The sequence below is a fragment of the Empidonax traillii genome, unplaced genomic scaffold, assembly GCF_003031625.1.
Source record: "Empidonax traillii isolate 1590-97213 ecotype Southwest subspecies unplaced genomic scaffold, ASM303162v1 scaffold93:size1158651, whole genome shotgun sequence".
Lineage (NCBI taxonomy): Eukaryota > Metazoa > Chordata > Aves > Passeriformes > Tyrannidae > Empidonax > Empidonax traillii.
The window spans coordinates 754,087-767,659 of record NW_020955286.1 but is presented as its reverse complement, the minus strand read 5'-3'; the positions used below and the strand labels follow the sequence as shown (position 1 = coordinate 767,659).

Below are 13,573 nucleotides of genomic sequence, written 5' to 3'. Positions count from 1 at the left end.
CTGTATAAACAAAGGCCCCCAAGTTTACATGCTTCATTTGTATGAAGGAATATGAGAAACCTGACTGTTCCTCAGTCAGGAGGAGAAGGAGAAGTAAAGGATGGAAACAGAGGAAGTATTATTTTTTTCCCTACAGGCATGGAAGACCTATATCAGTTTTCAGATTAATACAAATGTGGCTGAAACAACTATATTTAAAACCGCTTTGAGGTGAAAACGACTGTGGCTTTGCAGACTGCATGAACCAAACAAAACCCTGCTCAAACTCGGACTCACTGCACAAGTTTTCTAGTCATTTAACAATCCAAATTTTTCAGTTGCGTCATGAGCACCTCACAGCTCTGTTTGGACATCTTCAAAGCAGAAGACACACTGAGTGAAAATTCTATCTTTTCTAATGGTTTTTGAGGTTGTAATGCTTCCTATCACCCTGATCTTTCACCTTCTCATTGTACTGGAATTGTATTTTCTACCTGAACTGAAAAGTTAATTGCTGCTTGCAGCCACACAAAAAATGTATGTGGAAAACACTTCTTACCCCTGATGTTGCTCCACGGAACTCATTCAACTTTTTCTTGAGTTGCAGGCAGTGTTCATAGTCATTTCCCACATCACCTACATTAATCATCACTTCCTGAGGAAAGAAGCAGCAAACAGAAAAATATTTAGCCTTAGAGTATAAGAACACAGCAACTCCCAGTGCTTATGCAATAAGTTCTGTCATTTGTCTGTACATCACTGACCTACAACTACTGAAGTAGTATCTTCTGATCTTTAAACAATTATGAGACTTACTCTTAACTCTCTCTTCAGTCTATTACTAATTATGGAAGCTACCTCTGAGTGAAAGTGATTCTTCCTTCACTCCTACAAAGAGAAACTTTCAGAATTGATAAACAAGAGTGCAAGCCAGTTGCCAAGTACTTCAAGTCTCTTTCATTCTAGTCTGCTTTAATTTCTATGTCTCAGTAGAGACATATAGCCTCCAATAATCACAAACTCTTCATGTGCTCATTTTACATGAGAACATGTGCTAATACTGTTCAACTGACTCTGGTATGGGCAGACTCCAGGAAATGTTTAGAATTTTTTGAATCATTCCTTTCATATTTTTTTGTAGAATGTGTCAAGATTCTTACAGACAAAAGCCACTACAAAACATCCTGGAAGATGAAACATTTATCAGAATTTAATTGCTAAATAGCAAGGCTTTGGTGTGCTGCTTAGCTAAATACTAAAATCCATTTACCTTCTCCCTGATCCAGGCTTCTACCTGATCCACCTTCTGGAGAAATTCTAGGAAGTCCCGGCTGTCCTCCAGCATCTTTCCCCGAGCAGCAACAGCTCTCTTCAACTTCTCCCAGTGCTCCTGAAGCAAGCGGACTTGGCGACGGATCTCTCCTGATTTAGGGTGGTTTTTTGATATCAGGGCTTCCCCTTTCTTCACATTTAGAAAAAGAAATTAGAAATAAGGGTTGCCATTAATTTTTAAGGGGATTATCATGTTACATGACTTTTCTAGGAGGATTCTCTCACTTTCCTAGCCTGGACCGCACAACGGACTACTAATATAAATTCTTACTGGCCACAGGATACAGCTCAGCTGGAAGCCTTTTACATATGGAGGGAATCTAGAATCACAGAACTCTAGGATTTGAATATTTCCTTTCCAAGAATGACATTCATGGAGTGGGAGCACCAAGAGAGATTTTACAGATGACTGCACATTTCAGTCATATGATTCACCCAGTTTCAACAAGAATATTCACAAATGGGGTATGAAATCCTGTTTACTTTTTGTAGGAGTAAACACCCCAGGCAAGGAAGAAGTCAGTGATATTTTCAGATTTATAAGAAAATCTATGCAGACTATAAGGAAAAATGGAAGCTCCCTGGATAGAGCAATTAACATATCTCCCTGTTATAAATTAACAGCATTATATTTTCATGGCATAGCCATTGGGTTCTTGTCACACAAATAGGATAATTGATCTAGAAGCATTTCACCTATCTGTCCTTCTTTGGAATAAGCAGCAATAATCTATAAAAACAGTAGCAGAGTGACAGAGTTACCTTATTAACAGCTGTGATGATTTCTTCATTTGCTAGGATCTCTGCCTCAAAGACCTGATGTTTCTGTAGCAGCTTCATTTTGTCCTGCAGATTGCTGGGGTCTTGTATGGAAGGATCCTCTAACTTCTGCATGCGTTCACTGATCCAGTCTTCTGCCTGCAGAAGTGTGAGACATCCAAGTTAGCATGACAACTACATGGGATCCCGGGACCTCCTCCCAGGACATGTCATTATTCTATGCAAGTGTCTATGCCTGCGCTAGGCAGATTGAGCTGGGAGCTTGACAGTCGCAGTGGCTCTCCAGTTTCTGAACTACTCTACTTGATAGGAGATAAAAGCAGGTAGGAATGAAACTAACTTTTATCTGACCACAAGAGTAACGAAAAATTCCTCGAATACCTCCGATTTTATCACAAGCCATAAACAGATTATACAACCTTCTAGATTATATGCAGAGAATTCTTGAGCAGATATTAAGCCTTAACATGTTAGACATTTCAAATGAGATTATGACCACTGAGTCTTGGGATTTAGGGTTCTGAGTTTCATCTTGTTTCTCTGTCACTGACCTTCCTTTAAGCTGGGTTAAGACTCTTTAGAATTCTATGCCTCACCTATAAAACAGCACTAACATTTCCTGATTTCAACAGTGTTGTGAGACCTAAATGAAAAATGCAAAGTAAATAAAGCTTTATTGATGAGGCCAAGCACTACTTAGGTTATTTGAGAGGAAATATAACTCTATTTGCTTTTATACCTCATAAATTTCAAAATGTTCTGGGCAGAAGTATTAGATTCAGACAAGCAGGAGATCTGTGAGACCTAGCAATGCAAAGGTTATGTGTTTCTCTTAGGGAATTATTTTTTAGGAGATTTAAATGAATGCAGAATAAAACGGACAACAGGATAGGGAGTTTTCAAAAATTTTCTTTACAATCTGCTGAACTTCAGGCCTTAGCACTGAAGGAAATATTTCTATCTATCAAAACACTGAGAACTGGCAACTTGACATGACTGATCTTGTTGTCCTCAGAGCACTGAAGTAATGTAATGTTTTCACAACACAAGATCAGCAAATTGAAGGCAGCTTTATTAGTTTCAAATAATTTCGGCTGTCCTTGTGGACCTGTGTGTTACATGTACACAAGGCTTGACAACTGGAGGATTTTCTCAGTTAATTAATGATTTGAAGCTTTGTTTCAGCTGCTGAAATTCTATAAATAAAAACAGAAATAGCTTTCATTAGCAGCATGCTCTCCAGAAACTGTTTCCCTCCAAAGCACAGTTAGAAACTCACACAGGAACCTTTTGTCAAGATCGCCCAGGAGAACACATTGTCATCTGCTCTTTTCATTTCTGACACCCTCCTCAATGGCCTTCTCCCATTAGCAGCCACACATGTCACTTAAGTGACTCTTCATTTGAATAGAAGAGGCTCATGCATACAGCTAAAATGAGAAACAAATTAATCCCCCATATATAGCCACTTAAAGGTCAATTTCTCTTCTACTTTTTAATTAGAAGCAATGGCTTAATGGCAGACTGAATATCTGCACTGTTAGTGGCTTGGTTTATTTTAAGGCTTACTTAAGATGGCTCTAGAGAGTGAGAGATCCTTCTCCTGGCCCCATGCCCACATTCAGATGTGAACCAAAGTTGATTTATTGTCCTAAGATCTTTCTCTGGAAAGACTTAATAGTTGTTTGGACAGGCATTTTCATTTTATTGAAGACAACAGTAAGACAAGTGTTATGCTCAGCATAGAGACATGAGACCAGTATTACTCCTATGGGACTTATAAAAAGTGTGGGCACTATCAATTTAGAATGCTACATTTTCAGAATATCAGTTCCTGTAACCTCATGAGCACAAACTTTTTCTAAATTGTACTGATATTTTAATAAAAGAAATATTTAAAGCATATAAAAGAGTGTGCCTGTTCCAGATACCCAGAGACAACAACTAGTTCTCTCTCTCACTCATCTGAGATAGAAGTAAATAATTGTTTAGTCTCTTGTGCTGGGTGAAAGGGGAAGGAAGTGCCACTGATATGATGAGCAAGTTTCAGAGTCAGCATTAAAATTCATAGCCAGCTTTACAAGTAAAAACATTCAACTTCATGATCTTTCCTCTGCAATAATTTAAATACACATGTTTCTAAATAAGCAGCTTGCTCATTTGCCTTCCACATTAGCACTGGGCTACAGGCTTTGTGACAATAGGGTAGTCTATAAGTCTGTCTCACTTCTTTGGGACTCAAAAAGCATCCTGTTTGTACTGTAGGAGGGTATGTTCTATTTTGTGAGCTGAGTGTAATCTCCTGAGTTAGTCATTGTGCTTTTATGCAGAAAAAACTCAAAGTCCTATGTCCTGCAGCAGCTAGCCTTCTAAGCAGACTATATGATGTTGAGTTCTCTGTCCTCTCATCAGTAACCACAGACTGTGTCATCTTTTTACTAATGTGTGCAGGTCTCCATGGAATTGCTTCTAGAGAGTAACCAGGAGACTTTTAATGATCTCAGTGATCACTAATTTCTGCTGAAGCAAAAAATTGTTCCAAATACATTGTGCTGTAAATGGAATTTTAGCAGCCTTAGATTATTCTTTTTCTTGGAAAAAAAAAATCCCCCCCAAAATTAAAAAAACACCCCAAACCTCAAACAAACAAACCCCAAACCAAAACAACAACAACAACAAGAAATTTTGTTACTGGTAGCATCTGTGTTACAGGCATTCAATCTCTTTTGGTGATGATCTTAAGCTGACCTGTGTCAGGACATGTGTCTTTTTCATGGGCTGGGAAGTGACCAGCACCTGCAGTTTTTTCTTTAAACCATGGAAGATATTCCATGGGATACAGCAGCAGAAGGGGTGGATACCAAACCAGCAAGAGTGTTTGCGAATGTCTGCCTGGGCCTAGGTGCTCTTGTTTATGCTAGTAACCCCATATATGCTAGCACATTTTCAGTCACACATTGTGCTGCCCTTTGAAAGACTGACCTAGTGTGCCTTTCCAACAGTACTGGCAGGAGCAGAGCTACTCAGTTACAGGACTAAGAACAGGACACAGAGACCAACATATTCTGCAGAGACCAGTCAAAGCAAGCACTTCATCCAGCAGAGGTAGGCAGTTCCTCTGCCTTCCATCCCCATCCCCGTCTAAAACTCTCTTACCTCTTCCAAGTTCTGGTAGAAAAGTGCCAGAAGAAGGGCAGTCTGCAGCTTCTCTCTCCTGCTCTGAGACAGATCCTTGATCCGATGCTTCCTCTCCTGAATGACATTCAGTTTGTGCTGAATCTTTCGCCCTTCCAGTCCACCAGCCTCTTCCAGCCTGCTTGCCTGTTCTTGAAGAGACATCATCTGAGGAGACAACAAATCTGAAATTATTTTCATGCTTCAAAGTGGTGTGAAAGAAACAAAATCCAAGCTCCTTTCCATAGCGAAAAGATTTTCCTTTGTTCTGTAATAAACGAAGAAGAGCAGGGAGAAGTTAATCATCATTCCCCCTCACCCTGTACTATGTTACACCTATGATATTATCATTGGTCTCTATGGTGGATCCTGCCTACTTAGATGAATTGAAGCTGTAGCTCCAGGAGTCCCTATGCCACTGATCAACTGCTGCAAGGAATCTTGGACTGATAAATGACTCATAAATGCCATAAATGCAATAAATGCCACTGCTCAAGTCTTATTTCTTCATGGAAATCAGGTGTTGAAAGGTAGCTCATAAAATGAACAATCTGTCTGGCAGGGAGCTGGCAAGAATTCATTTCTTCTGGGGAACCCTGGTACAGCCCCAGGTTTAAGTTTAGCCCCAGTCTGGGTGAGTTAGAGCAGTGGCTATCAGGCAGATTCATTTACATTAAGGTGAGCAAATCAGCATCTATTCCAAAGTTGTGGAGAGGTGAGCCAGTTTGGTATAGCCATTGTATACCAAATACATATTTAAATAATCTGACCTCCTGTATTTTATTTGCTATAAACCCCACTATTTTTTTACTGAAAAAGCCACAAATTTCTGATATCCATGACACAATATGGCCTGCTTTAAATATTTCTTCTTGTAACTCCCACTATTCAACATACTGAGTAGTTTTCCTATCTGCTGCAAGACAACACAGGCAGGACTTGGGCATGGAGTGTTTTAACATTCCATTGTTCTCCAATGCTCTGCCTCTTATTTCCCTAGGCTTCCTCATTTTCTCTTTGGTTCAAGCATATCAGGCATATCATGCCTGTCAGCAATTTAAGGTGTTAGCATATTAAAAAAATTATATATATATATATTTGTACCTTCTCATCCTGTGATGCCAGAAGCTTCTCAAAAGCCTCATGTTTCCTTATCAGTTGCTCTACTTCATCTACAGAGCTTCCAAGGTCACTGCTTTTCAAATAAATCTATAAAAAAAAGTTTATTATTTCTCTCAGTGGATTAATTATCACATAAACTTTATTCATAAATGGGAGAAGAGGTATTAACTATGCTGTTGAGAGTACATTTGAGAGGGAAAAAAAGAAACAGAAGGCAACTGAAATTGGAAATTAATTAGTGGAACTCTATGGTCTTGATCAAGAAAGAGAAGCATTAACAGGTCCATCTGAAGAAAGTGACCTGTCACTGCTTATTATAATCACTAAGTCACAAGGCAGTAAATTCCAGAGGTCTAAGCCATCCTTGTAATCCCAAGTAAGATCACTCTCGTCTGAGAGGTGTCCATACGATTTCTTCTTAGAAGAGTTCCCATAACAGAGACTTTACAGCCTCCCTGGACAATTTATTCCAGTGCTTCATTACCTTAACTTCATTACCTTAAATTAACAGGATTTTCCAAATATTTAGCCTCAAAATGCATGGCTAGCACTATAGCTCTTTATATACTGCCCTCTTCATCTCATGAAGGATGATTATTCCTTCTGCTTCAGCCTTGTACGTGTTTGTAAACTTTCTGTATATTGGGATTTCTGTCTTCTCTAGGTTAAAACTACACTGATCTGATTAACTACTCCACAACAGCTGTGTCTTCTTGATTCTGTTTATTCTTATTTCTCTCTGGATTTTCTCCATTTCTTCTTACTTTGAAACTTGATGCAATAACTGTCAATAAGCAATAAAACTGCCAGAGTGAAGGCTGTGGAGACAGCAGAGCTCTTATATGAGCCTTTCAAGATGCAATCTTCACCATGTGTCTGTACATGGTGCTTATGTTTTATACAATACCATGAACTCAAGTTCACCTTGCAATCTACTATAAGCTTCCAGAAGCTTTTCAGAAGAGCTGCTGTCAGATCAGTTTGTCCCCATCCTGTATTTAAGCAGCTGATTATTCCTGAAAAATGTCATAGCTTGCACCTGTACCAAGTGCTCTACATCTGTTATATTTCCAGGTCATCTTTCCAACTTGTCTGCATTAATTTTATTTACTCTCTGTTCTGCTAGTCTCTGAGGCAGAAAGACTTTAGTCTAAAGTAATAAGTGGCGGTTTTAAGGAAACTTACCTCTCCACTATTTGCTTTTAACACTGTGAGAACCTTTTCCAGCTAATCCAACTAATGTCTAAGGCACTGCAGTGTTTCCTGACTCTGTTCTGGTCTTAAGAAGACTGCTCAATTACTTCTGCCATGCATTCTGTTATATTCGGTTTTGCCAAATGCAGAGGAAAAAACAATGCAGTTATCTATTATCAAGAAAAAATGATGCTTTTCTGCAGATCAATAGGAATGTGTTCTATTTCAGTGGATTTGATTGCCCACAGGTTTTTTCTTATTTAGTGATGAGATAAAAGCAAGGCAAAAACCTCAATTAGAGACTCTGATGGGACACGAGCAAAAATTACCCATGGATAAAGTTTACACTGGAGTGACTATGACTGGATAGACCTGGGGAAATCAGACTGCTGTGAGGGATTACATTTATCAGCAGTGTGTAATGTTTAATCCATTTTGTGAGCTCATGGAACCACAAATATTTGGACAAGGATGAGAATTTCCAACCAGTAACTCTACCCGGGTAAAGTGCAATTAATGGAGATGGAAGAAGAATTTGAGATCAGTGATACAGTGTGAAAGAATTAAGAGGCAGGAAAGAAACAGAATAGAATCAGTAAAATAACACAATTGCTAATTGTTTCAGAAAAGGGCTGGTAAATGACACCGGTAAATCTGTGCCTTAAAGCCATATATATGTGCAGAAAAAATTACATCTGGAGAGATCTTTCTTGTTTTGCTAAACATTACAGTTCCGTAGCAGCCTTACAGGGTGTTTTTTATGAGAAGTAAAAGACATTCTTTGGCAGCTACTTTAGAAAACCAGTCATGATGTTCATTTTCTGCACAGAAGTATTGGATGACTGTTTAACCCCACAGGGCATCTTCTGAAGGAGAGGTTTCCCAAGCATGAACACATGTGCGGGGCAATCCACACATACTTGTCAGAGATGAATGCACTAACAGGCTCAGGCGGTTCTGACTGTCTTGGACGGATGCCCTGCTTCCATCTGGGGGTCCCTCTGAGGCTCAGCCCTGGCCACCAGCCCTACCCGAGCTTCACTGAGGGGAAGTCTGAGCCCTGCCCTGGTCCTCCTGGACAGACTCCACATTTCAGTCACTACCTCGCCTTGATTTTTTGATCTTCAGCTGGTTGATGGACTTTTTTACTGCTGCCACACTCAGCCCTCCTTGGCAGCTGTGTATAAGGGGACTGACAGCCAGACTTGATCTCATGTTCTGGTCCATTTTTCAGGAGAGAATATTTCGCATATAGAGAAAAATGCACAGAAGAATATCGTGCCCAGGCCAGATGTACTAACTGCTCTATACTAATCCATACCAAGCATCAAAAGAAGGATAAATAAATCCCATCACAGTAATCACTGTCAAGAAGACAGTGAAGACAACAGGCCTAAGCTTATAACACCTCTGTCGCATTAATCACCAGAATGCCTAAAGAAATGTATCAGTGCCTCTGCTATGCCTCTGTCTGTTAAATACAACACCCATCAGAAGGCAGTTACTCTCTAATTCAAACTTTAATCCTTTGATCTATCATACTCATCAAGTGTATGAAACTGTATACGTATTTTTTTTGAGAATATTATTGGATTTTGTTTGCTCTTTTGAAGAAAGATCTCCCCGCGTGTGGGCTCCAGGTCTGTCTACCGTAATGCCTTATTAAGTCACCTTATTATTACCATCTATATTTACACTGCTGTTACTAACATGGAAATAAAAAGCTATCAGCTGAATCTAACTCACTGCTGTTTGGGGTACACAAGCCTATTGCCACACATTGTTTCTCTATTCTGATGTTTTAAACACTGCTTTAAAATTACTGTAGCTTCTTTACATATTTTGTGGATTATCTATGATTTTTAGTCAAAATAGATTTACCTCCAGGACTTTTATCTTGTAACTCTTAGCAGTGAAACTGATACCTGAAGAAATGGTAAACTATTAGTTTTCCTGCTGATAGACCTGTGATGGAAGAAAAACACAAGGGGTATCTACTGGTAAAGGTGGTTAGATTCCTTGAAGAAGAGAACAGAGACATTTGAGAGCCAGGGTGTGGGGTGGTGAGTCATAGGCAGCTGCCACTGGACTACTCAGTGCCTTGCTCCCACTGAAAACCACTAAACACAAATGACACTGAGCATTCAAAGCTCAATTCCTTCAGATGTTACAGCAGTGGGAAAAAGTCCTCCTGATCACTGACAGCTTTGGACCAAGTCCTCCAAGCAGAAGCCTGTGCAAAGGCCAAAACCAAGGCTTTGACACAGAGAAAGAAAACTGGTGCACAAAAAGAAAATTGCAGCAAATGGAATGTGGCTACATACATTACAGAAGAGGCAATGTACATTACAAGAGAACCACTCTTAGGAGAAAGCAGCCCCTGTAGCACTGACAGTGCTGCTTGGAGAGCTGCTAAGGTAAAAATTTTCCATTCCATTCACCTTTTAAACAGAAATCTTATGACAGCCATTGCTAGAATCAGAACCACAACATTTTTTCCATGTATTCGTTACACCAGTCTGAAAGCAGAATGAAAATTGGCTCCTGTGACACAGTGCTGGCCTGTGGCCAACTACATCATTTTTGGCAGGTTTTTAGAAAGGTCCTCATACACCTGCTTTGAATGAGACACATTGATTTCAAATACAAAACACTGTGTAGCTCTCTTCAGGTAACCCACCAGGGTCTCCCAGAGCAAACAGCATATAGAAACTTTTTTTCAAGGTTGTTGTTACTGTGAATCATGGCCCATCAGCAGGAATTTTGCTCAGTCACAAAAAGCACCAAAGACTTGGCCACTTACTATAAAATGGACTAGTTTTTAAGTGAAGACTTGCAAAGATGCTTAAAATCACAAAATGGTTTTTGAGACTTTCTTTTGAGATTTTAAATGAAGAATGAAACAAACAGTCAATTTATTGACAATGTAAAGCACAGAAATGGAGGTTTTACCCCTACTTCACTGGATTTTTTCTCTATTTCTGAGCTCATTGCATAGTTTTCAATACACAGTCATATCTGAACTCTTGCACGCAAGTTAATGCAGAACTAAAAGTGAAGTCTGGTCTAAAAAAAAAATTCATTTTAAATAAATCAGTACTATATACACATTTACGTGACAACTTATGCCAGCTCTAGCTTTTGAAGAAATACTGAAAAAACATTTTAAACATTAGCACAACTATGCTCTCTGGATACAGCAACTTCACATTTATACATACTGGAAGCTGACATAGCCCAAAAGAAATTCGTATTCCAAGAAGACCAGTTTCTATTTCTCTAGAATAAAATTTATTTTAAATATTTCTGCAGATTCACTCCCTTCTCCTGCTCTTCAGAGTATAACAAGTTCCACATATTTTGCCTCTCACTGCTTGCCCTTGGCTTGCTGTTGAGATTGCTGGAAGTCCACAGAAAATCCTTCTGCTCTTAACATGCACTAAAAGCCTTCCCTTAAAGCATGTGATCAAGTCCAAACTATCTGCCCAGAGAGATAACAACAAAGTTTGATTTGACTTAATTCTGATAAAAGTAAATAAAAAGGAAAAAAAAAAGAAATTTGTTTCAGCAAAGTAAATAAATGTGTTTGATACCATGACTATATATGGTACACAAAAATCTTGTACTATGCTTCATTTCAGTAAAAGTTATAATAAGGTATCATACTATAACCATAGGTAGAATAAAATGCACTGAAGTTGTTTATAAAGAGAAAACACAGAGTTCTTCTGTCATACTGATATCACTATATTATTGGCCTCTCTTCTCACAATCTTTATGAAAAATTCTAATGTTAAATGTATTTAAATTTCCTTCCCTCCTCCTACTGCATGGTGTCTTGCTGGCATAAGAATATAATTATCTCATATTGGAAATGTATATGGGAAAAACCTAGAGATTAGACAGTGGTTTTTTTCCCCCATAACTGCTATAATTCCTTCCTTATACCCATCTCTGTCTTCAAAATTTGCAAGCTCTATCCCTATCCTGTAAGTAGTAGGTGTTGGACCAGAATCTTATGCCCATACAACATCATCATTAAAATATTTACTTATGAAACATCTGTCTGAAGGCAGACTAAATTCCTTTTAAACTCTCCATAGTTTCACTGCTAGAAACTTTGCTGGGATTTAAATTTGACATGCTGTGGACACCGAATTCCCTTCATTTCCCTCAGGAAAGGGCGGTACCTCTCCTTTTCTAAGAAGGGAAAACAAGTGATTTCCTACTATGCACTTAAACATTTTGGGGTTTGAAAACAAGTATTAATTTTAAAACTTACAAAATCTGGAATTAGTGATTTAGAAATACAGCATAATTTGACAAGTAAGAAAACGAAAACAGTGAAACAGAAAAGGACTAAGAGAAACTACACTGAGCATTTGTTCCAGGTCACAGACTGACTAGCAGAGAAGAAAACCAGGTCTGAGCTCTGAAGTCGTGAAACTTCAAAGTGCTGAGCACTATGGTCCAATCATGCAAAATCTGTAAACACTTGCATGTCATGTTAACAATAGCACTCTAATGGTTAAAATGAAACACTTGTTAAGCGCTCAGTCAGATCAGAGTTCTTATCTTCGTTTAGGATGGATCAAGCTGTGTCTGCAGCCTTGGTGACAGCAGAACACAAGTAGCTTTCTCATTGTTCCACAAGTCATCTCTAGGGAGCTGGAACATAGCAGGAAGCATACAAATAGAAGTCCATATGGTTTGATTAAATGCAATTTAGATCTTCTGTTTGCAAATATTCCTAGAATGGAATGGAAATCTTCACCACTCGCCTTCCAGAGCCAAAGGATGCAATGTTGACAGCAATAGATGGACACCCTGCACCCTCTGTGTCTCTGTGAGTTAAAGACATGGTGGGAGCTCGTATGTTTGTTAAAAGGTTGTCAGGACATACACTTTTTACAGTGCATGTTTCCTGGGAAGGTCTCAAACCAGATCTTGTCCAATGGCTAGAAAGCAATCCTGAGCAGCAAACTGGATTCACTGTTAGAGAGAGGCCAGTCCCAATCTCCACAGGGTGAAAGGGTTGACCAGCTATATCTGAATCATATGTTTTGATAAAGGTTGTTGGACTTGAACTTCTTCTAAATTCTCTTACCACCTGGATAGGCACAGCAGTCCAAGGGGTGGTAAGTATCAGGGTGATTTTGGAAACCTTGTGGTGAGCAGGTGTTAGGCCATCACATGGCGTCTTCCTAAACTCTGGCCTAGATGAAGGATGATTCTGAAAGACAATCAGCTCTGGATTTAAATTCTTGCTTATGACTTCATTCCCTCTAGCTGAATTTTCTCTTCCAGTCAATACAGCTGGGGACAGCCATCCATCTCTGGAGACAGACTGTTGGGAAAGGCCAGGATACTTAGAGGAAGTCACATGAAATCTTGTGATTTGAAGAGCTGGAGACCCACCTGCAAGGAAGCCTTGTTTTGGTTTCTGGTATCCTGTTTGAAAATCAGTTGGAGTTTCAGGCATCTTCTCTATTTGTGGCATAACCAGACCTGAATGAGCATGACTGCTTCCATAGGAATCTGCTCGAAAAGGCTTTATCATCAAGCTGCACGTTGAAATGTAAAGCTTCACTGAAGTGTGGAGGTCTGACATTTGGATGTTGCATTGGCTACAGCCCTGTTGGGATGGGGGAGAATCACAAGGCTCCAGGGATGCATGAAGATTTTTGCTGTGGAATGTAGAAACAGCTGGAATAGCAGACAGATCAACATCTAGGCGTGACGTCCAGCTTGGTGGAGCTTTGCAGGGAAGGACATTAGAGGGCAAAGATAGAGCAAGCTTCAAGGGATCTCTTTTTTCAGGAGAGGTACGATGAACACTTATTTCTCTTTCTGAATATTGCTTGTAAGATGCAGATGTTGACTGAATGCCAGACTCCTCGTATCTGTGGCCCCAAGGATCCTCACAAGCACTGGAACATGTGGATGTCTCATCAGAAGGACTGACACAGTGACTAGTGCTCCCAAAACCTTT

At 39.4% G+C, this 13,573-nt stretch overlaps 1 protein-coding gene across 1 annotated transcript in view; it reads right to left on the bottom strand.

Annotated features, from left to right (window-relative positions):
• SPTBN5 (spectrin beta, non-erythrocytic 5) overlaps window positions 1–13,573 on the bottom strand; it is a 90,315-nt gene that overhangs the window by 32,001 nt on the left and 44,741 nt on the right. The window contains exons 34-38 of the mRNA XM_027881732.1: window positions 6,370–6,474; window positions 5,248–5,433; window positions 2,074–2,229; window positions 1,250–1,441; window positions 539–634 (exon numbers count right to left, since the gene is read on the bottom strand). Of these exons, the coding sequence (XP_027737533.1) occupies window positions 539–634; window positions 1,250–1,441; window positions 2,074–2,229; window positions 5,248–5,433; window positions 6,370–6,474 (735 nt within the window). The remainder of the gene's footprint in view (window positions 1–538; window positions 635–1,249; window positions 1,442–2,073; window positions 2,230–5,247; window positions 5,434–6,369; window positions 6,475–13,573) is intronic.